The 20304-nt window shown below is 44.6% G+C and overlaps 1 protein-coding gene across 1 annotated transcript; it reads left to right on the top strand.

The window, feature by feature from the left end:
* Positions 1–237: 237 nt before the first annotated feature.
* EIF3B (eukaryotic translation initiation factor 3 subunit B) lies at positions 238–19954 on the top strand. Its single transcript, XM_083474716.1, has 19 exons — positions 238–997; positions 5001–5193; positions 6993–7112; positions 7196–7253; positions 7898–8026; positions 8379–8536; positions 10338–10469; positions 10572–10638; positions 11298–11344; positions 11568–11778; positions 13420–13492; positions 15245–15367; positions 15771–15849; positions 16246–16384; positions 16902–17027; positions 18116–18193; positions 18718–18826; positions 19153–19269; positions 19361–19954. The coding sequence occupies exons 1-18, from the start codon at positions 325–327 to the stop codon at positions 19254–19256; spliced, it is 2619 nt and encodes an 872-aa protein (XP_083330842.1). The 5' UTR covers positions 238–324; the 3' UTR covers positions 19257–19269; positions 19361–19954.
* Positions 19955–20304: the final 350 nt, after the last annotated feature.

The following is a 20304-nucleotide window of genomic DNA, read 5'->3' as shown; positions in this document are numbered from 1 at the left end:
GAGGGGGAAAGCATAACTGGGCGTTAACCGATCGCAAACCCTGTCCTAGCCTGTTAACATAGGAGATTAACATATACAACGCAGTAAGACACCGCTTTTTGAATCCGTTCCTCCCCCCTCCTCTGCCGAGTTGGTCCCTGCCCCCTCTCGCGAGACTCGCCGCCGGGTCCGCTCTCGCGCACATGGCCCGGCGAGAGGGCGCCTCCCCTGCGCGCGCGCCTGCGCGCTCTGTGCCCCCTCCCTCCCCCTTTTCGGCCCAGCGCGCCGCCTTGCCTGTTCGTGCGCCGCGCGTGTGAGGCGAGCGGGAAGGCCGCGTAGCCCCCCATGCAGGAGACCCAGGAGAGCCCGGCGGCCGCCGAGACCCCCGCCGCTCTTCCCGCCCAGGACGAGGGGCCCGGAGGAGGAGGAGGAGAGCCCGGCGGCGGCGGCGAAGGAGAAAGAGGCGGCGGCGGCAGCAGCAGCGGCGACTCGGAGGCCGAGCTGCCGGACGGGCCTTCCGCGGAGGAGCCTGAGGGGAAGAAGGAGCCGGAGCCCGAAAAAGGCGGCGGCGGCGAGAAGGAGGAGGCGGAGGAGGAGAAGCCGCGAAGCAGCAGCGCCGGCGAGGAAGAGGAGGCCGCTGGAGAGCGCCGGGAGCAGCCGCAACCGTCTCCGCCTCCGGCCGCTGGGCCGCCTTCGCCGCCTCAGGAGCCGCCCGAGGTTGCCGCTGTAGCCGCCGCCGCCGAGGAGCCGCCGGAGCGGGAGAAATCCCCCGAAGCCCCTGCCTCTGCCCCGGCCGAAGGGGGTTCCGAGAAGCCCGAGGGGGACCAGGAGGGATCCGAAGGCGGCGAGGCGAAGAAAGAGGAGCAGCAGGAGGAGGCCGAGGAAGAGGAGGAGGAAAAGGCCGAGAAGCCCAGCAAGGAGGAGGCGGAGGAGGAGGGGAGCGGCAAGGAGGAAGAGGAGGATGAGGGCATCTCGTTCAGCGACCCCGAGGACTTCGTGGACGACATCGACGAGGAAGGTGGGTGGGCCGAGGGAGGAGGAGGAGGGAGAGGCCTGGCGGCGGCCTCTTCCGCCTCTTCCTCGACACGTGTTTGTAAGCCGCCTGGGAGGTGGGGTAGAAATAAATATTTCATTTATTGTTATATGTAATTTTGTATGTAGCCTTTTCCCCCAGAGAAGGACTGGAAGAAGCTGACATGTAATATGTGGACATTCATCATCAACCTTTTATCCGACCATCAGTCAGAAAAAAGTACATTTGTCAATACACAGTTAAAACATCAAAGAAGATTTTAGAACTTAGCCAACACTAGAATCGGCTAAACAGATAGCCCCATATCAATACAGTCAATTACGGTATAGTCTTGCAGCGCTAAAAAAAGAAATTTGGCCACCAAGGAAGGTATAGCTCTAGCGACATTATTCAGCAAGTGTAAAACCTGGTTTTCTCCAGGTAGGGAGCTAAATTGACATAGGAGTGGGTCTATAAAATTTTGTCTAAGCTCTGCATAAGAAGGGCAAGTCAAGAGAATGTGTTCAGTGGACTCAACCACACCCATGGCACAATGACAGGTTCTCTGGGCGTATGGTACTCCCCTGTACCTTCCCCACAATATCGCAGAGTCAAGGACATTTAATCTAGCCGCTGTAAGAAGTCTGCGGTATTCCATATAGTGGATTTCTGCAAGGTAGAGGGCTGGTATGGTCCGATAGATCTGGTCCCCTAGGAACATCCCTGGTTTTACCTGGGCTATGTCCTCTTGTCTGGCAATGTCACTCAGTCTCCGGGAGATCACAGCTCTAGCTTGATTGTACGTCATAGACTCAAAGTGGACATTAGTGGGGGTGGGGGGAGAGAGCCTCGTGATCCTTAAAAAAAGGGGGGGTCGGTGTGGCCATTTGGGAAGGGGTGGCAGAGCCTCTGCTTTGCTTGCAGATGGTCCCTAGTTCGGTCCCCTGGAAGGGCCGGTTACATCCCACTGCCTGAAATGGTGGAGACAGTGTCATGGGTCAGTCTAGGCCAGTATTCTTCAACCTGGAGATCCCCAGATGTTGGGACTAAAGCTGCCATCATCCTTGACCACAGATGTGAGTTGGCTGAGGGTGACAGCCACCGAAGTTTCAAGGGCGCCTGAGAATCCTGTGTTGAAGAATACTGGTGCAGAGTAGTGACTCTCAAGCTGTGGGATGTGGTGGTTTGGCAGTCCCCACACCCAGCGTGCCAGGGAGCAGCACCTTCACTGTAGTGAAGTTGACAAGGACCAGGACCAGTCCATGGACCACCACGTTGAGCAGCGCTGGTGTAGACAATAGTGAGCAAGATGACTTAGTGGCCTGGCCATAAGACAAGCTTCCAGCATAGTCCTTCTGAGATAGAACAGGGAAAAGTGTGGGTGGGGGAGTTTCACTTGGCCATCTTGTTGGCCTACTCCAGCTCCCATCAAACAAAGGGTTTAGAGAGCCAGTGTGGCATCGCGGTTATAGAGTGTTGGACTAGGACCTGGGAGACCAAGGTTTAAATCCCACCAGTTGGCCATGAAGCTTTACGCAGGTCTCAGGGCTTTGGGGGAATTAAATGGGGAGAACAGTGTATTCCAACTCCCATCATCCCTGACTGCTATCCCTTCTCATTGGGGATAATGAGAGTCATAGTCCAACATCATTTGGGGAACCAGTGTGGAGAAAGGCTGTCTGGTCTATCAGACTGAAGAATATGCAAGGCACTTTGGTGGATTGGACGGCAAGGCCCACCTTGCCCAGCACCCTGTTTCTCAACTGTGTTGGGCCAGATGTATCTGTAAATCTCACAACAGGGCACTAGTCCTCTCCTGTGTCTTGTCTCCAGATTGTGGTGCAAAGATATATTGCCCCATTACATGCAGAGCTTTGTGTTCAGTATCTGTCAGGATAGCATGAGAAGGCCATTGTGCCCGGGTCTTGCTTAGCTTCCTGGAAGCATCTGTTTGGCAACTGTGGGAACAGAATGCTGTACTAGATGGGACTTTGGTCTGATCCAGCAGGGCACTTCTGGTATTCTTATGATTCCTAGCAACTGTAGTTTTTAGTGATGCACTATCTCTGATGCAAAACAGACAGTATCTAGCCCCTGTTTACATGGAGTACATTATCTGTTATCTCCAGGTAGGGCTGGGAAAGACATCTGCCTGTAACCCTGGAGATCTGTTGTCTGTTGATGGATAGACCTTATTTAGCTAGATTATAAGGCAGCTTCTTAGTTTATTTGCTTTAGACAGTTTGCCATATGTGTAATGTTGTATTAACAAGTGAGTTTGCCTGTTCTAAGTCTCATTGGCATTGATAGAATCTATAAAGAGATTTCCAATCTTAAAACTCTCAAATGCTTGTGGTGTTTAAAATATGCTGTTTCTTTATTTTTAATCTCACAGAAGTACCATTTGAGATGATTTACAATGTTTAAAATTTTATAAAAACATAAAATAACCAACCAAGGAGGGTGGGATCAGCAGTTGTAACGAAGTATAGAAACATTATCTGCCACATGCAAGAGACTGTAAATAAAATTGTCTTTAACTGACTAAAAACAGGAGACAAAGTGTTTGATTATCTAGCTGCAGCTGCCGAGGAGGACTGCCTTGTTATCACACTGAAATGTGCTTCTGCTCTAGGGTGGACATAGAGAAGGGCATTTGTCCCTGACACTTTTTAAAAATAAAGTGAAAAGTAGGTTTCAAAAGGCCATTTTAAATTGGAAGTCTATAGCATGTAAGTGCAGAATAAAATATTTTAGTGATATCTAGTTTTAAGCCATGATTGTATAAATCATCAGTATGTTAGAGTACCATATTTACTTGAGTCTAATGTGTCATCGAATCTAATGCACACCTCAATTTTCAGAACCTTGAAACCAAAAAAATTTATTTGCTGGTGAATGTAATGTGCCATCGAATCTAATGCACACCTTGATTTTTACAACATAATTTGGCCAAAAAAAGTGAGCAGTAGATTTGAGTAAATAAGGTATTTTGTTGGTTGTTTTGTGCATTCAGCAGCCCTGATAGTAAATACTGTGTTAGAGGCTAATGCTTTATAAGCGAATTTCTTTTATTGTAAAGGGAAAGTTTGTGGTAGGGGCATACAAATTTATAGACTAGAGGATGAAGACTTGCACTTGTCTTGATTTGCTGTGTGATTAGAGCAAAGGCTTCTTTGAACCCATGGAAAACTTGTTGAACTGCTATAATTAAAGGGTTTGTAGCATCTTTATAATTATAAATAAAGCCATGTTTGATGTTCAAAGTGTTCAGTTTGGAGAAAGACTGGATGTGCCAGGTTACTTTCTTAGATTTTTGTAGTGGTGTGGAAGGATAGCAACCAACATTTGTAATAGCATCATTCTGCCCCAGTAGATTTTTTCCCCATCAGAAGATAGAGAACTGAGTTTGCAAGCTCCATAAAAATGTGGGTAGTGGAAGAAAAACAGCTTAGCACTGTGGTGGCTGCTTGTCCTGGTTTAAGTGGCAGACTTCAAGGAGGGAGGCAGCACTGGGAAGAATAGCTTGCCCCTAGATGGTCTACAGATGAGGGCCTGTTCTAAGCAAATCCTTGTTATACAAAAGGCAGAGAGAACGCGCTCTTGACGCAGCAAAGTAGAGAAGGAACTTTAGAAAAGATGCAACAAATTGCTTAGTTTACTCAGTATGTTTCTAGCAGCAGGATAGCTCGGTTGGTTAGAGCATGATGGTGATAATGTCGCGGTTGAAGGTTCAGTAAGCTGCATATTCCTGCACTGCAAGGAGTTGGGCTAGACTCCAGGTCCTTTCCAACTCTACAGTTCTGTGATCCTTATGCTAAATGTCTATTAGTTTCTATAGTTAAAATACAGAAGACTGATTCCAATATGGAGTTTGCACTTCTGCTTTCAGCCTTTACCAAACACATGGTTAGCCAAACCTAGAATATCCCAATTAGTTTTCTTTTATCCTGCAAATAAATTGTGGGCTTTGCTGTCTCTCTCATTCGCATACTTATCTTTTCCACAGAATTACTTGAAGATATTCTGCAAGAACGTCCACAGGAGGCTGATGGAATCGATTCAGTGATTGTGGTGGATAATGTTCCTCAGGTTGGACCAGACCGACTCGAGAAACTGAAGAATGTTATCCACAAGATTTTCTCAAAGTTTGGAAAAATTACCAATGAGTTTTACCCAGAAGCTGATGGGCAGACGAAAGGGTGAGTGGCTGTCTTTTTTAGCTGTCATTGCTAGCCAGCCTAAAAACTAATTGACCAATCCTTCCCTCTCCAATGAGGTGCCCCCCCACCTTTCCAGCAGGAAAGGGAAGGTAGGGAGACTACTAGCTTGGGCACTACATGGTGGATGGTGCCCTGAATGCCAGCATGGCCAGATCTTGAAAAGCTGCCTCTGCCTAGCAGCAGGCAAGAAAACTTGTCACTAGCTTTTCCTGTGAGAAAAGGAAGGTATGCTTTCTTGGGTAGGTGAGTTACACCAGGTGCTGTGCTATCAAGCAGGCAAGCAGCCTTTAGCCAAGGAGCCTGTGGGGATTGCCACACAATTGTTAGGACACCCCAGCATACCTCAGCAGCTTCAAACTTGAAGGGAAAACTGGTTGGTCACTTTTCATACTTACCAGAAGTTATTGATGCAGTCACCACAGTGAACATGGTGGCTGAAAATGAAAATGTCACATCCTCTATGACAGGCATCTCCAACTCCCAAGAGACTGTGATCTACTCCCGGTATAAAAACAACAACAACTGGCAGTGATCTACCCATTGTCATTGGAGGGGGGAGTAGCATGCGAGGGGTGGGTGGGTTGCCCAGCTCCCAGTATAAAAGAACAACAACTGGTAGTGATCTACTCATTGGAGGGGGGAGGAGGGTGGGTGGGTTGCCCAGAGTTGCGGAGCTTTTTGGGGGGAAGGATTGCACTTAGTTTTTTAGCTTTTCCCACATTTTGTACATGATAAGGATCCTGCAACCTACCAGGATCAGCCGGGAAGAACTCTAGAAGAATGAATCGCAGACCCTAGCAAGTTTTGGCAACAGTGGGCACATGCTATGAATTATTACTCAGGGGCGAAACTAGGTTTTACTACATCCGGGTCACCCAGTTTGGCACCCCCCCACACACATTTGTGTACATGCACACAAACACACACAGGTGCCCCCTCTGGAGGCTTCACCTAGGGCAAACAACCCAGCTAGTGCCCCCCCCCCTCCCAGTAGCTACGGCACTGCATTACCCATGGACAGATAATACTTTTCGAAATTAAGCTATGGGGAGTTGCCTGATAAAAGTAAGTTCTCTGTGAAATTAAACGAACATTTAGTAGAAGAATAAGTTTTGTAAATTAAGTAGTGGCATTATCAAGTAGAGGAGGGAGGTTAAGATTAGCCAGGGTCTGCGGGGTGGTTTCACCCCTCCAGATGAACCACCAGCAGGTACAAAATCTGCCTGTCGCTAGTCGTCAGATCAAGAGTAGCAGAGAGCTTGCTTCCTTTTTGTTCTCATATCTAGTGCATTGAAATTCCTAGCATTCAGAATCATCTACCAGCCTTTCCCCCCTCATTCATTTTCCCTATTGCCAGATGGCACATTATATGCTAATATGGCAAACATATGGAGCCATGGCTCTATTTTTCAGCTGTTGCCATTGTCTCTGAGACAATGCAAATTGAAAATAAAAGGCACCTTGATCCTGCCTTTAAAATGGTGTATGCCACGCATGAGGGATTCTTGCACAGAGATAATTCTGAGGGCAGCAGCTGCAGGCCCAGCTTTCACTCATTGCACAGTGTCACATAGCATTTGGCACAATTATATAAACAAGCCTGAAATATGACTTTGGGGAAACAGTTGGTGTTGAATTCCGTTGAGTTGAAGTGTGGCTGATGTCACTGTTGAGATTTGGCTGAATCCAGAGCATTGGGCCATTCATTTCATGTATCACCTCTTTGGGCAATTTCAAATTAAGTTGTCAGCAGTAACTAACTAGATGTTTTACTGCAGGTATATTTTCCTGGAATACATGTCTCCAACTCATGCTTCAGATGCCATTAAAAATGCAGATGGCTACAAGCTAGACAAGCAGCACACTTTCAGGGTCAACCTTTTCACTGACTTTGACAAGTGAGTATCGTCATTTCTTAAAAGCAGAAAAGATTGACTGTTTGAAATACAAAGAAGTATAACTGACTGAATCACATTTTCAGATACATGACAATCAGTGATGAGTGGGAAATTCCAGAAAAGCAGCCATTTAAAGACCTGGTGAGTTTTCAGATGCGTGTATAGACTTTAAAGATCTCTGTGTCCATCAAGAGGCAATACTAAGTTTGTACCTGCATAGGCTTGGAATCCCTCCAGTGCAGATCATGAATTCCTAATACTGTAGGTTGTTAAAGAATACTCCCACAACTCAGCTTGAAATGTGAATGATACACTGTGGCAGGCAATCAGATACTTATTAAAATCTGAGCACTCCGGTGTTCTTTTTTAAAAATAAATATTTGTATATATGACTGCAAGATGCAAAATAATCTTGCCTGTAAAAATGTTAAGTGTTTGCAAACTGTTGTCAATGATCCTGATATAACATTTGCCCATGTTACAGTGAACATCTGCAGTTTTATGTCTTTCAACAAATGCAGATGAATATGGTGAATTTTGGCTTTCATTGTTGTGTCTTGGAACCGTGGGAAGTTCACAAAGCCCATCTAGATGTGTCAGAATTCAGATCTGGATGTTCTCCAAATTTCACAAATTCAGTATAATACTCAGGAAATGTTGTGTCCAGCAAGTTGCGCTTTTATATTAGCTTTTCCATAGTTATTAACCATGTCTCAAATAAAGATCAAATAGGATTTTTTTTCAGGTCCTATCTTCTTAAACTGTTTTCCTTTTGACTTTTCCAGGGGAATTTGCGCTACTGGTTGGAGGACCCAGATTGTAGAGATCAGTACAGTGTGATCTTTGAATCTGGAGACAGAACCTCTATTTACTGGAATGATGTTAAGGATCCTGTCACAATTGAGGAGAGAGCTGTGAGTGTCCCTATGAAGTATCTCATTACTGAGAGCAGTTTGTGTGCAGTGTCTGTAAAAAGGAAATAAAATATATAATGTGACTAAACATTCAGTTAGCATATGATTCAATGAACATAACAGCTATTCAGTATATTAGTGAATCACATCAGTTACATGGCTACCAGTTGACCATATTCACATATGAGATTTCTGTTTTTAGAATGCTGAGGGCCACAATTAAATTTAGAGGTCGATTGAAGTTAGATGTCATGCACCAGAGTAAGGGATTAATCCCAGATAAGTTTTTATGCATCAATATGCAAATGAAATATGATTCAAATGGTTATCCTATGCACTTTTCCCCTTGTAGCGATGGACAGAAACCTATGTACGCTGGTCTCCAAAGGGTACCTATCTGGCTACATTCCATATGAGGGGCATTGCTTTGTGGGGTGGAGAGAAATTCAAGCAGATTCAGAAGTTCAGCCACCAGGGGGTGCAACTCATTGACTTCTCACCTTGTGAAAGGTAGTGTATGAAATTAGTTGGTGGTAGTACTGTGGGAATGAGGTGTATAAAATATATTGCCTGTTACAGTTACGCACTCTATTTATTGATTTACCTATTGGGGGCTGTTATACCACATTTCAACTATATTCCTGGTATGGTTTTCAAGATAGAATAAAACAACGTACAACTACAAACAAAACACACTAAACTAAAACTTAAAAGATCATGGAAGTAGTACAAAACATTGCCTGAAATGAAAAGAGCATAAAGTACGTATCAGGCTAATCACTCTGGGAAGAACATTTCACAGTTGAAGCAACACCTCCAAGAAGACCCTCAGGTGACAGGCACAGCCAAAGGAGGCGCTGTACTGGATATATTAATGTATGAGTAGATTACATTAGATCTGTTTGTTGTTGTTTGCACTTGTAGCTCAGTTTTCAAGAGATCTTTTCACTCGGGACCAGTCAGGTCTGAGCAGTTTCCATAGCCCCTTGGTGGAAACATTGACTAAATTTATTAATAAGTTTCTAGACTTTCAGCTAGAAGAATTTGCAGGGTATGAAATATCAAACTGTGGCTATTTTTTTCTTGTGGTGAAGGTTCTCATACTCATGCTTTCTTGGCATAGCTTGTGTGAAATAGTTTGGAAAAAAAGTTGTTGAGTGAGGGCCCCCTGTCTTACAGGATGCTTCCCACTTGGCCTCCTAGCACAGAAGGGAAGGTGTTATGGCTCACCCTTCTACCTCTTTTCTACATTCATTCCTGGCTCCTGGAGAGGCAGCGACTCTCTTGCTCCCAATTCTCTCTCTCTCTCTCTGTGTGTGTGTGTGTCTGTATTTGTCTGTTTTTCTTTCTAGCTAGTAACTAGGTCTTGTATATAGTATGGTGCAAAACAGTTCTGCCATTTAGAGAGTGCAGCTCTTGTTCTAATGAGAATTCCAAGTGGTCTAGAAGCAGCTTCCTAGGCCTATCATAGTGCAGAGCTTTCCAAACTGTGTGTTGTGTGAATGCTCCCCTCTCTCCTTCTGGGGCTGGAAAGGGGTTAGTTTAACTTCCAGTTTGCTAGGAAAAGTGAATTACTGTGTTGCAAAAAGTTGCATTTCCAAAAAGTATGTCGCCAACATGAAAAGTTTGGAAAGCTCAGGTGTACCCCCACCCTAAACTCTTGGTTGCCTCTTCAGTTCCTTAAACTAGCTAAGACTTCCTGTCTTTTGTTGGCTTTGAGGTGAGAACATAATTGGTCACAGACATTTGTGTTGTGGTTTGTGTTGAATCTCTCACATTTGTTTGCTAAAGGGTTGAAGCTGTTGGGAATGTTATATTTGAAGCCTTTGTGCTACAAACCACTATCATACCACATGTGATTAATGCATAAACCCTTAAAGGGGGAAACAGGGTGTTAGATGCTGATGTTTTTGAGGGCTCTGCCATTCACTCACTTATTTGTCTTTTTACTGCCTGCTTTTTTGCAGTCCAAGGAACTCTAAATAGCTGTTATGCAACTGACCAGTGTTTTGTTACTTTAATTCTGGAATTTGGGTGCACCACGTAAAACACAAAATCTGCATTTTAATGGAAAAAACCTGCTTGATTCTTCACCGTACATCAAGATGTGCTTGCTGTCTTACAAAACTTCTGCTAAGCATTGAAGTTTTGAAAGTATGCTTTCCCCCTGTGAAGTTGTATTCCTGGGAACAGAAACTAAGAAAGATAAAACATGCCCCTCTAATGAATTCCAAAGCAACTCAAATGTTTAAACTTCACATAAGATCACAGCTTTTATGTTTGTATAATTGATCTATTCTTCTTTGTGAAGGTACCTGGTCACCTTCAGCCCTCTAATGGACACCCAGGATGACCCTCAAGCGATCATTATCTGGGATACCCTAACTGGACAGAAGAAGCGCGGATTCCACTGTGAAAGCTCAGCCCACTGGCCCATTTTTAAGTAGGTTGGGCAGATGGTTCACAAATTGCTTTTTAAAAAAACAAACATGCTTTTGTTATTGGGAAGAGAAACATATCTGATTTCTTGAAATTCTTTGCTTAGGTGGAGTCATGATGGTAAATTCTTTGCTCGGATGACATCTGACACTCTTAGCATCTATGAAACACCTGTAAGTCTCCCTTCCTTTCTGATGTAATATGATAGATTCTGTAACATGCCTATTTGCAGTCACAATGTGCCAGAAGGTATCCTGCTAATAAGGATATAAACTCAGTGGGCGATGTGCAAGCCTGCATCCCATACCCATTCTGACTGCAGTGTTTGCACGTCGCCCACTAATGCAACCTAAAAGATGTTGCTAGTTTGGCTTCAAATGTTGGACATAGATTGCATTTTCTCTCACACACAAAACCTCCAGAAACCACCACAATTACTTGTGGGACAGCCTTCTTGTAGCTGTCCGTTAAGCTTTTTGAAATACTGTTTGTTCATAGTATTCTTTCCCCAACAAAAGTGAGGAAAAGGTGTATTGGCCCTTTTATGTCCAATAAAGACCATTTAGGGGTGGTTGTTTTTTACATGTCTTCAGTATTAAAGTGATTCCCCATTTCTGTTTCTTGTGCTTGTGTGTGTGTTAAGATGTTATTTTCTTCTTTGTTGACTTTTATAGTCTCACTATGTTTTTATGCTTTGTTTTACATCACATTGGGGGGCTCTCTTAGGCAGGGAAGTAGACTATAAACTTTAATATGAATGTTATTATAAACTTAAATTGAGATAGATAGGTGTGTACTAGAATCATTTTGACTTTATGTTCTCTCTTTCTAGTCAATGGGTCTGTTGGACAAGAAAAGTTTAAAAATCAATGGGATCAAGTGAGTGTTTTTCTTTAGATCTTACTTTCCTTGCTGCTGCTGCTGCTGCTATTATTGTTATTTTTGCCTTCGACATATAATTGTCCTCCTCGCAGTGGCTCCCTCTCCTTTTCCAAAGTGTAAGGAATAGATTTCATTTGGCTCATGTGATGTGTGGGTTTTTTATTTAAAAAAAGTGCCTTAAACTACTAAATTGTTGCATGTTCTGTTTACCATCCCTCAGAGACTTCTCCTGGTCTCCAGGTGGCAACATAATTGCTTTTTGGGTGCCTGAAGACAAAGATATACCAGCAAGGGTGACGTTGATGCAGCTGCCCTCCAGACAGGAAATCAGAGTGCGGAATCTCTTCAATGTGGTGGACTGCAAGCTACATTGGCAAAAGAATGGGGATTATCTCTGTGTGAAAGTAGACAGGACCCCCAAAGGCACACAGGTACGTGGCTCCGAAGCTTCCTTGCAGAACTGTTAAACTCTCTGATTTTGAAATCCTAAAACTTTTATATTATCAAAGCTAAGAGAACACTTGAAAGCCTTTTCTGTTTTTGATTGAAGCATTCTTGCTCTGAGCTGCCCAGATGGGCGGGGTATAAATAATAAATTATTATTAATATTATTCCACCACCATCTGCAGCAGCTTCATGGTACCTGATCTCCTCACATATAAGTTGCATGATTTGTGTTTCTGTCTACTCCCTCCTTTCTTATTGCACTCTGTGTAAGCCCCATTGTTCTTTTGCTTTGGACTGCCAGTTCCTGCAGTGGGCGAAAGCTTTTTAATGAACTCTTAGCACATGTTTGCTGCAGAACTGCAAGGATTACCAGAGAACATATTAAAGAATCCAAGAATTTTATTCTAAATATAGGTAGTTCACATGCTGCTGTAAAACCTCCTGAATAGAAAATGACTCATGTTTACAATTACAGGGGTTGAGTTTAAAATGAAGCTATCCCATGGACCTGTTTTCCACACAGTCTCCTGTGTGTCCCCACCCCCTCCTGAGTGCAAATAGTTCCATTCTTCAGAGTTGATGTCTTGTATGCCTGGAGATGGCTGTATCTTACTCTGACTGGTTTACTCCATACTTGTCTAATATGTATCATATTTTTTGCTCTATACGACACACTTTTTCCCCTCCAAAAATGAAGGGGGAAAGTGTGTGCGTCCTAAGGAGCAAATGCAGACTTTCACTGACCCCTCTTGCGTTCCAGGCTTCAGGAAGCTATCCGCAAGCCCGCGGAGCCCGCAGGAACTCCCGCGGGGCTCCGTGGGCTTGCGGATAGCTGCCTGCAGCCCAAAGCCCGGGGAGCGCAGCGCTGTGCACCCCAGGCTTCGGGCAGCTCTCCGCAAGTGTGCGGAGCCCAGCGGGAGTTCCCGCCGGGCTCCCAAGGTTTGCGGATAGCAGCCTGCTGTCCCCGAAGCCAAAACAACGAGACGGGGCGCTGTGCAGCCCTCCGTCTCACTGTTCCAGATTTGGGATGCCTGTGCAAAGCCTCCGCAGGGCGGCGGGGTGAAGGCACCCCGCCGCCCTGCGGAGGCTACAAAGGACGTCCCTGAATCCTCAAGCCTTTGGAGTGCAGCGCTCTCCCCCCCCCCCACCGCCAGCCCCACAAGCTCAGGGAGCAGCGGCAAGGCTTTGCCCTGTTCCCCGACCTGCTCTTGAACACCTTGTTTTTGAGGGGGAGAACAAGGAAAATTTTTTTCCCCCTATTCTCCCCCACCTGTGGTCCGGTGCGTCCAATAGAGCGAAAAATACGGTATTTCAGTTGAATACTTTGCAGTTCAGCCTTGTAGAAGAGAATAAATAACAGTGTCTGGAAGGCTAGCCCTGTTTTGGTTCTTCTTTGCTGCAAGAGACTTGTGGCTCCTTAAAGACTAATTCTAAAGTGCTGCAAGACACTTCGTATTAAATAACAGTAGTGCATTTTGCTCTAAGTTATGAGATTTTAGGCACCCTAAACACTCAGATCCAAACAGCAGCAGGCTAGCTACTTCTGCTTTGTATTAAATGCACATCATCTCAAGTCCCTACCTGAGTAGATGACATGCCCACATCACCTTTTTCCCCCCCTGCAGGGTGTAGTGACCAACTTCGAAATCTTCCGCATGAGAGAGAAGCAGGTTCCTGTTGATGTGGTAGAAATGAAAGGTAAAGGTTCAGCTCTCTATGCACTACTTTTTGTCCTTCAGTGTATATCTAATTTAGTGTTTATAGCATATGAAATATAACAGAAGTGAAACACCACATAATGTAAGCCACCAGGGTGCTGAAAGGTATTCTTCCAATGCTACTCTCTGGACTCAGTCCTGAAGCTAGGATCAGAACCACCGTATTACAGTGCCTGCAGTTCCCTTTTCCTGGAGCCAGTCCAGGAGACTACCATGGTTGATGGCGTCAGATGCCTACAAGAAATCAAGAAGCAGGAGCAAGGTCACACTGCCCCATCCTGCTCTTTGCAAAGGTCATCCATCAGGGCGACCGAGGGGTGAACCCAGATTCGAATGGATCTAAATAATATGTGCCTTCCCAATAATGCTTGCAGCTGCCCCACCACAGCCCTCTTCACCACCTTTTCCCAAAGGGGGTATTTGCAAGTGGTTGATAGTTGTTCAATCTGAAGGGTCCAGAACCAGTTTCCTTAGGAGCAGCCACACCACCGCCTCTTTCAATGCAACAGGGACCATCCCCTCATGCAGTGAAGCTTTAACCACACTCTGGACCTAAGCAGTCAGCCCTCCTGAACTAGATTTGATAAGCCAAGAGTGACCACAGTAGAGAGGAAATGTGGTGGTGCGCATTGCCGCCAGCAGCTTGCCACATCAGCTGGTTGCATAAGGTGAAACTGATCCCACAAAAACACCCCCAATAACAACACTATGTACTTCAAGCAGAGCTGCAACAGGTGCAGAGTCAAGATCACTCCAAAGTCAAGGCTGTTCTCAAGTGTGTAGCCAGTTGGTCACGATGGGTCTTTGAAAGTTCTAGAGGTCCCTCCACTCTAGGGGATGCAATGCGAGACCACACTGCCACATGGTAGGCACGGTTATGTGTTCTTACCGGTGTTGGGTCAGCTTCAGAGCGAGATTTGCACCATCTAAGCTCCAGTCTTCCTCTGGCCTGTTTCACAGTCCAACATTCTTCAGAGTACCAAGGAGCTGTTCGGGCTCTACAACACCAGAGAGGATGCTCATGAGCAGGCATAGGCAAACTCGGCCCTCCAGATGTTTTTGGGACTACAATTCCCATCATCCCTGACCACTGGTCCTGTTAGCTAGGGATGATGGGAGTTGTAGCCCCAAAACATCTGGAGTGCCGAGTTTGCCCATGCCTGCTCATGAGTGATCATGGCAACTTTGCATTTCATATTGCCATTTTATAGGTAGACAGGATCACCAGCTTTCTCCATTGAAAAATCCCCCAGAGCATTGAGAAACACATCTGGTTCCATCAGTCTATGTGGATACATGGCCCTCCTGCAGTGAGGACCTGCCACCACCAGTCAAAACTTAACCTGATAATGGTCTGACCATCACAAGGAAGTGCATTGCGTTCCCCCTATCTTCAGTCCATCCCTAATATCACTTGGGGTAAAGACACATCAAGAGAGTGCCATGACTGGTGTGTTGGACCAAAGACCATCTGAAAGAGACCCATGGTTGTCATGGAGTCTGAATTCTCAAGCTGGCCCAAGAGCAGCCTCCGCATGGATCTTGAACTCACCCATGGTTATCATTTTAGGGTCCTCCAAAAATATCCCAGAGACTACCTCAGCCAGCCTGATCAGGAATGCTGCTGGGCAGCAGCATTTTGAATGTCTAGGAGACCCGCATGAATTAGAAGCCTTTTCAGAGGGGATCTGGCTAATTTTACTAGTTTAATGTAGGTCTTCCTCTCTTGCAGAAAGCATCATAGCGTTTGCTTGGGAGCCAAATGGAAGCAAGTTTGCAGTGTTGCATGGAGAGCCACCACGAATATCCTGCTCTTTCTACCATGTGAAAAACAATGGGAAAATAGAGCTCATTAGTAAGTAGAATTCAAGAGACTGTGCATGGGCTTGGGGTTTGAGGATCTCTGGGTGTGTTGTTACAATCTATTTTAAAATTCATCGAGAATCATTTGAACTTCTTTTTTTGCTAAATACGAATCTTGGATTTCTCAACTATTGAAATTTGAACAATGTAGCACTTGGTCTTTTTGTGACTACATATCTGCTGTAAAAGCATGGATGCTAAGTAAGGCTTCTTATATGAATGAGATTGTGTATCCTAGTTATTCCTGGTCTTGTCAACACTCAGGAGGCAGCATTAACGGGGGCATGAAGATTTTGATTACTTTGTTTTGTAAGGCTAAAATCTTTATTACAAAGGCATAATATCAACCTTATAAAGCAAGAATATCCGTCTCATGTATTTAAATCTTATTTCAGAAATGTTTGACAAGCAGCAGGCAAACACGATATTCTGGAGTCCTCAAGGGCAATTTGTGGTGTTGGCTGGTCTCAGGAGGTGAGTACTGTTTCTTGGCAAGCATATCTTGAGTAACAGAAGCTTTTTTAAAAAAAGTTGGTTCTTAAAACAGGTTCCTTAGAGGGTGCCATCTTGGTCCACTAGAGCAAAAACCACACAGAGCTCTGTTTAATTTGTAATGGTTCTGTAGAATTTTATTTCATCCTACAGAGTAAGAGTGGTCAGCAGGTTAGTTTACCTTAATATAAAGGAAACTTCTGCCCTCTCCCAGACAAAGGGCTTTATGAAGACTGTTTCAAATCCAGCGTCTCAGCTTTTAGATTATGCCATCTGACTCATACCCAGATTTCAAAGAAACGTTTGTTCAATTGTTTCACAGGCTTAAAAGTTGCCTGCATGTAATATATAAAATATTCTAATTATTTTTCTATGCAGCATGAATGGTGCCTTAGCTTTCGTTGATACATCTGACTGCACCATGATGAACATTGCTGAGCACTACACAGCCTCAGATGTTGAATGGGACCCCACAGGCCGCTATTTGGTGACTTCTGTTTCTTGGTGGAGTCACAAGGTATTATCAGTACTTCCCCACCCCTTACCCTTCTCCATCTTGAGCCTGTTAACAGGCCTTGTGTTGTGTTTGTTTTAGCTTGGATACCTTTGATTCATAAATATCATTAATAGCATTGCTCATTATTTCTTCTTGTCATTCTCATGCCTTGGCAGGCCCGGTGCATTGGTTCCGCTCTTAACTGTAGAAGAGGCTTGAGTAAAGGGGAGGAGATAATTGTGGGGCTTCCAATGTGTACTCAGTTACTTAATGTGTGCTCCTCAAAGAGTGAGATGCCTTAGTTACTCTGGTGCCTGGCTTTCTGTGTTGGTATCTTGTTTATATGTAATTCAGATCTTTATAGTAAACGTTTGCCATATACAAGTTAAGGCATCAGTTGATGGTCCTTAGAAATCCTTTCACAACATCACTGAAGGGAATTTGAATGCTTTCAGCTTTTTAGGACTACAAAGTAAGCAGCTGGGTGCGAAGAATGCTGCACCATGTGTGACACAACTTCACTGAACTGTCTTTCTAGGTGGACAATGCCTATTGGCTGTGGACTTTCCAGGGTCGCCTCCTACAGAAGAATAATAAAGACCGATTCTGCCAGTTACTTTGGAGACCCAGGCCACCTACGTTGCTCACCCAGGATCAAATAAAGGTATTGTGTCCTTTACGGTGGGAGGTTTGGTGTAACTTTTTGGGTTGATATTAAGAGAAGGAAGCTCGGTATTAGGAAAACAGCTCTAATTCTTCGGGAATTATAACACAGACAACAGTTGAAGCTCACCACAAGCTGGGGATAAGGAAGAGACATAGGTCAGCATTAGATCAGATACTTTATGTGTGTCTAATCTCAAGTTCAATCCCTGACATCTCCAGTTAAATGTTCAGGTGGTAGGTGATGAGAAAAATCTCTGAGATCCTGGAGAGCTGCTGCCAGTCAAAGTAGTCAGTATTGCACTAGAAGGGTCCGTGGCTTAACCCAGCAGCTTGCCATGTCCACAAACCACTCCCCCAGTTCAATTTGCAATTGCCTCCAGCAAGCCCAGCTGAGTTATCCCTTTCCCACTGAACTCGACCTCATTCCCCTGATTACATTGGGAGCATGACATTTGTTGATCCAGCCCCATGCTGATTCCTGGTGTGCTGCCTACAGCTCTTGGGAAGCGTACTTTTCCCAATTTACCAACATTAAGTAGTCTTGGGGAAATGTATTGCTCATCTGCTGTTGTCTGGGTTGCTGCACGTTAGCTGCTGGAGAAGGGATACTTGCTCCCAGAGCAGCTTACAAGTAGGTGGCTTGGGGGAGGGGATTTGGAGGTGTTTAGGGAGCTGAATTATCCAAGCCAGAGAAAGACTTGGGGCCATAATGCTCTCTTGATATTCAGGGAAGGCTTTGCAAATCACCAAGGAGGCCAGTTTCTCCCCCATACTCTGCAGTAGTAAAATATTGGGTTGTAGTCAACTACCTTTTACTCAGGCCCATTGAAAAGAATAAACTTATATTAGTTATGTTCATTAGTTTCATTGAGTAAAACTAAGTGGAATACCACTGTAGAACTAAGCATGTCTGATGGGTTGCTGTAGTATCCTGTGCACAGTATTCAAAAGGCATGTATTTGACATCCTGCTTAGTCCACTTTTTCTTCTCAAAATATGCTGGGGCTATATGAAATGGCAGATTTTGCTCAAAATAACATAAAATCATTTAAAAATACAATGTGTAACACTTGTTTCCTGAAACAGCAAATCAAGAAAGATCTGAAGAGATACTCCAAAATATTTGAACAGAAAGATCGTCTGAGCCAGTCTAAAGCCTCAAAGGTAAGCTACTTTTTGATCTCTTGGTGCTTTGGTTTTGAGTCCAGACACCTATTTCCAGATCTAGAACCCTTGGATTCATTTTCCAAAGCTGCTTCTGGCAGGAACGTTGTACAATAAGGGAGTGCTGGGGCAGGGAGGTTGGAGCACACTGCAATATTGGAGCAGGGAAGTCAGTAAATGAGAACTCTTAATTCTTCTGCTGGAGAATACGGAACCTTTAGCAGTATTCAGTGTGGAGAAATGTCTGTAAATGCCTTTTCCTGCTTGTGGCATCATATGGCCCAGATCTTGCTGCAATGAATTTTGCAAAGTGAAGCCGTCTGTTTGCACTAGTGAAAGGCATTTTGTCACCCCAGTCCTTCCCATATTTACATGGAAATAAGTCTCTTTGGTAATTTTAAGTAAGGCTGTTTGGGATCGAAGCCTTGGAAAGTCCAGCTTCTCTCCCCATCTTGATTACTCCTGGGGAGGTTTCTAGCTGCATTTTGATTGAAGGTTTTATAGCAACCTCTTGTTTTCTGTAGGAACTGGTAGATAGAAGGCGAACAATGATGGAGGAGTTCAAAAAATACCGCAAGATGGCACAAGAGCTGTACATGGAGCAAAAGAATGAGCGGTTGGAGCTCCGCGGAGGTGAGTTGGCTTTCCAAGCATTCCTTGTCTTAGGCTGCAATCCTGTGCATGCTTACCGGAGAGTAAGCTGCAGTGAACTCAGCAGCCACATGAAGGCAAGTCTCTGTTAGGGAAAAATATTGGCAAAACTGTTATGAAATAGTGTTGGGCTTACCTTAACAAAATAAATGATAAGCAAAGAGGTTGATATGTGGCAGAACTAGTTGGTTTGAATGAGATGGCAGCTGTAGCTCTGTTCTAACACAGCTAAGATTCTGTTTCATTATGGAGCCAGCATAACGCTGCCTTGAAATCATCCAGGTCTAATACTTTTTCTCTCTTTACAGGAGTGGACACAGATGAGCTGGACAGCAATGTGGATGACTGGGAGGAGGAAACTGTTGAATTTTTTATCAATGAAGAAATTATTACAGTTGCAGAGCCAGAGTAGTCCGAAAGCCGTGGTAAAACCATTGTGTACTTGGGGTGGTAGGGAGGGGAAGCTTTGTTGAAATCCTGGAGACTGAGAGTTACCCCCTTCTCCTTCCTTTGCAGCACCACCATATCTCGTACTGAGGAGGGATTTGTTCATTTCCAGAAGGTCTACACAACTTTGGACTTTTTTAAAATCCATATTCTCTCTCTGGACGGTGAATGCGCAGGATTCGTTCATTCTGACACATTGTAGTGCCTTCTAGTCCCCACTGCCTACTGTGGGGTCACTTGAAAGGCACTGCTTTTAAATTTTTATCCTTTATTGGGGGAGGGTTTAGTTTAATTTTGAAAAAAATCTACCACCAGTATTTGCTGCTTGACACTCCAGCAGTGCTGCTCTCAGCTGAGCAACTTGGAACTGTGGCCCTTACAGCTGCAGCCTTGGCGCAACTTTCAGTGTCTTGCCACAAACTCGTGATGCTTCTGTTTGCCGAAGACTGTTCCTGTGCCCAAACCGCACAGGTTGAAGTTGGTTTCATGTTGGGGAAGATCACCGAAAAAACTGTACTTCATACTATGTGCTTTAATTTGCGGAAGCAGCACTACAGTGGGCTCTACCCTCCTCCTTTCAGATTGTGACAGGAGCTCTCCCAGGTTGAACATTGGAAATAAAGCAAACCTATATGCTTAATAAAGAGGGCTGTGTTATATGAAGCTTTCTCACTTTGAAACTCATTCATGTGATGTTTGCCTGTAGCAAGTAACATCTTGCTATCTGCAAATTGAATTTACATTCATTTGATTTCATACGCTTCCTCCATGCCCGACCACCAATAAGTGAGTTACACATACATGTTCTCAGGGTACACGGTCTCTGCAGGAACAAAATCAGATGCATTGGGGGTTTTATTTGCAAACAGCTTGAGTCTTTAAAAAAACACCCAAAAACAAAAGTGCCGTTTGAGTATTAGACCAATGTAGGGGGCCATTTGTTGCCTACTTTGAAGAGGAAGGCAAAGCTGTACCTAAGAGCTGCTAAGATCAGCTCCATCTGAGCATCATCG

This window comes from Podarcis liolepis, assembly GCF_965112155.1.
Source record: "Podarcis liolepis genome assembly, chromosome: 14".
Taxonomy (NCBI): Eukaryota; Metazoa; Chordata; class Lepidosauria; order Squamata; family Lacertidae; genus Podarcis; species Podarcis liolepis.
Note: the sequence above shows the minus strand (reverse complement) of the source record. Positions and strands in the feature narration are given on the sequence as shown.

Excerpts from the sequence above, each read along its gene's own strand:
- EIF3B (XM_083474716.1), top strand. The coding sequence starts at position 325 with ATGCAGGAGACCCAGGAGAGCCCGGCGGCCGCCGAGACCCCCGCCGCT. Across the intron at positions 8,537-10,337 it reads GACTTCTCACCTTGTGAAAG|GTACCTGGTCACCTTCAGCC; the intron begins GTAGTGTATGAA and ends TTCTTTGTGAAG. Across the intron at positions 17,028-18,115 it reads TCACCCAGGATCAAATAAAG|CAAATCAAGAAAGATCTGAA; the intron begins GTATTGTGTCCT and ends TTCCTGAAACAG.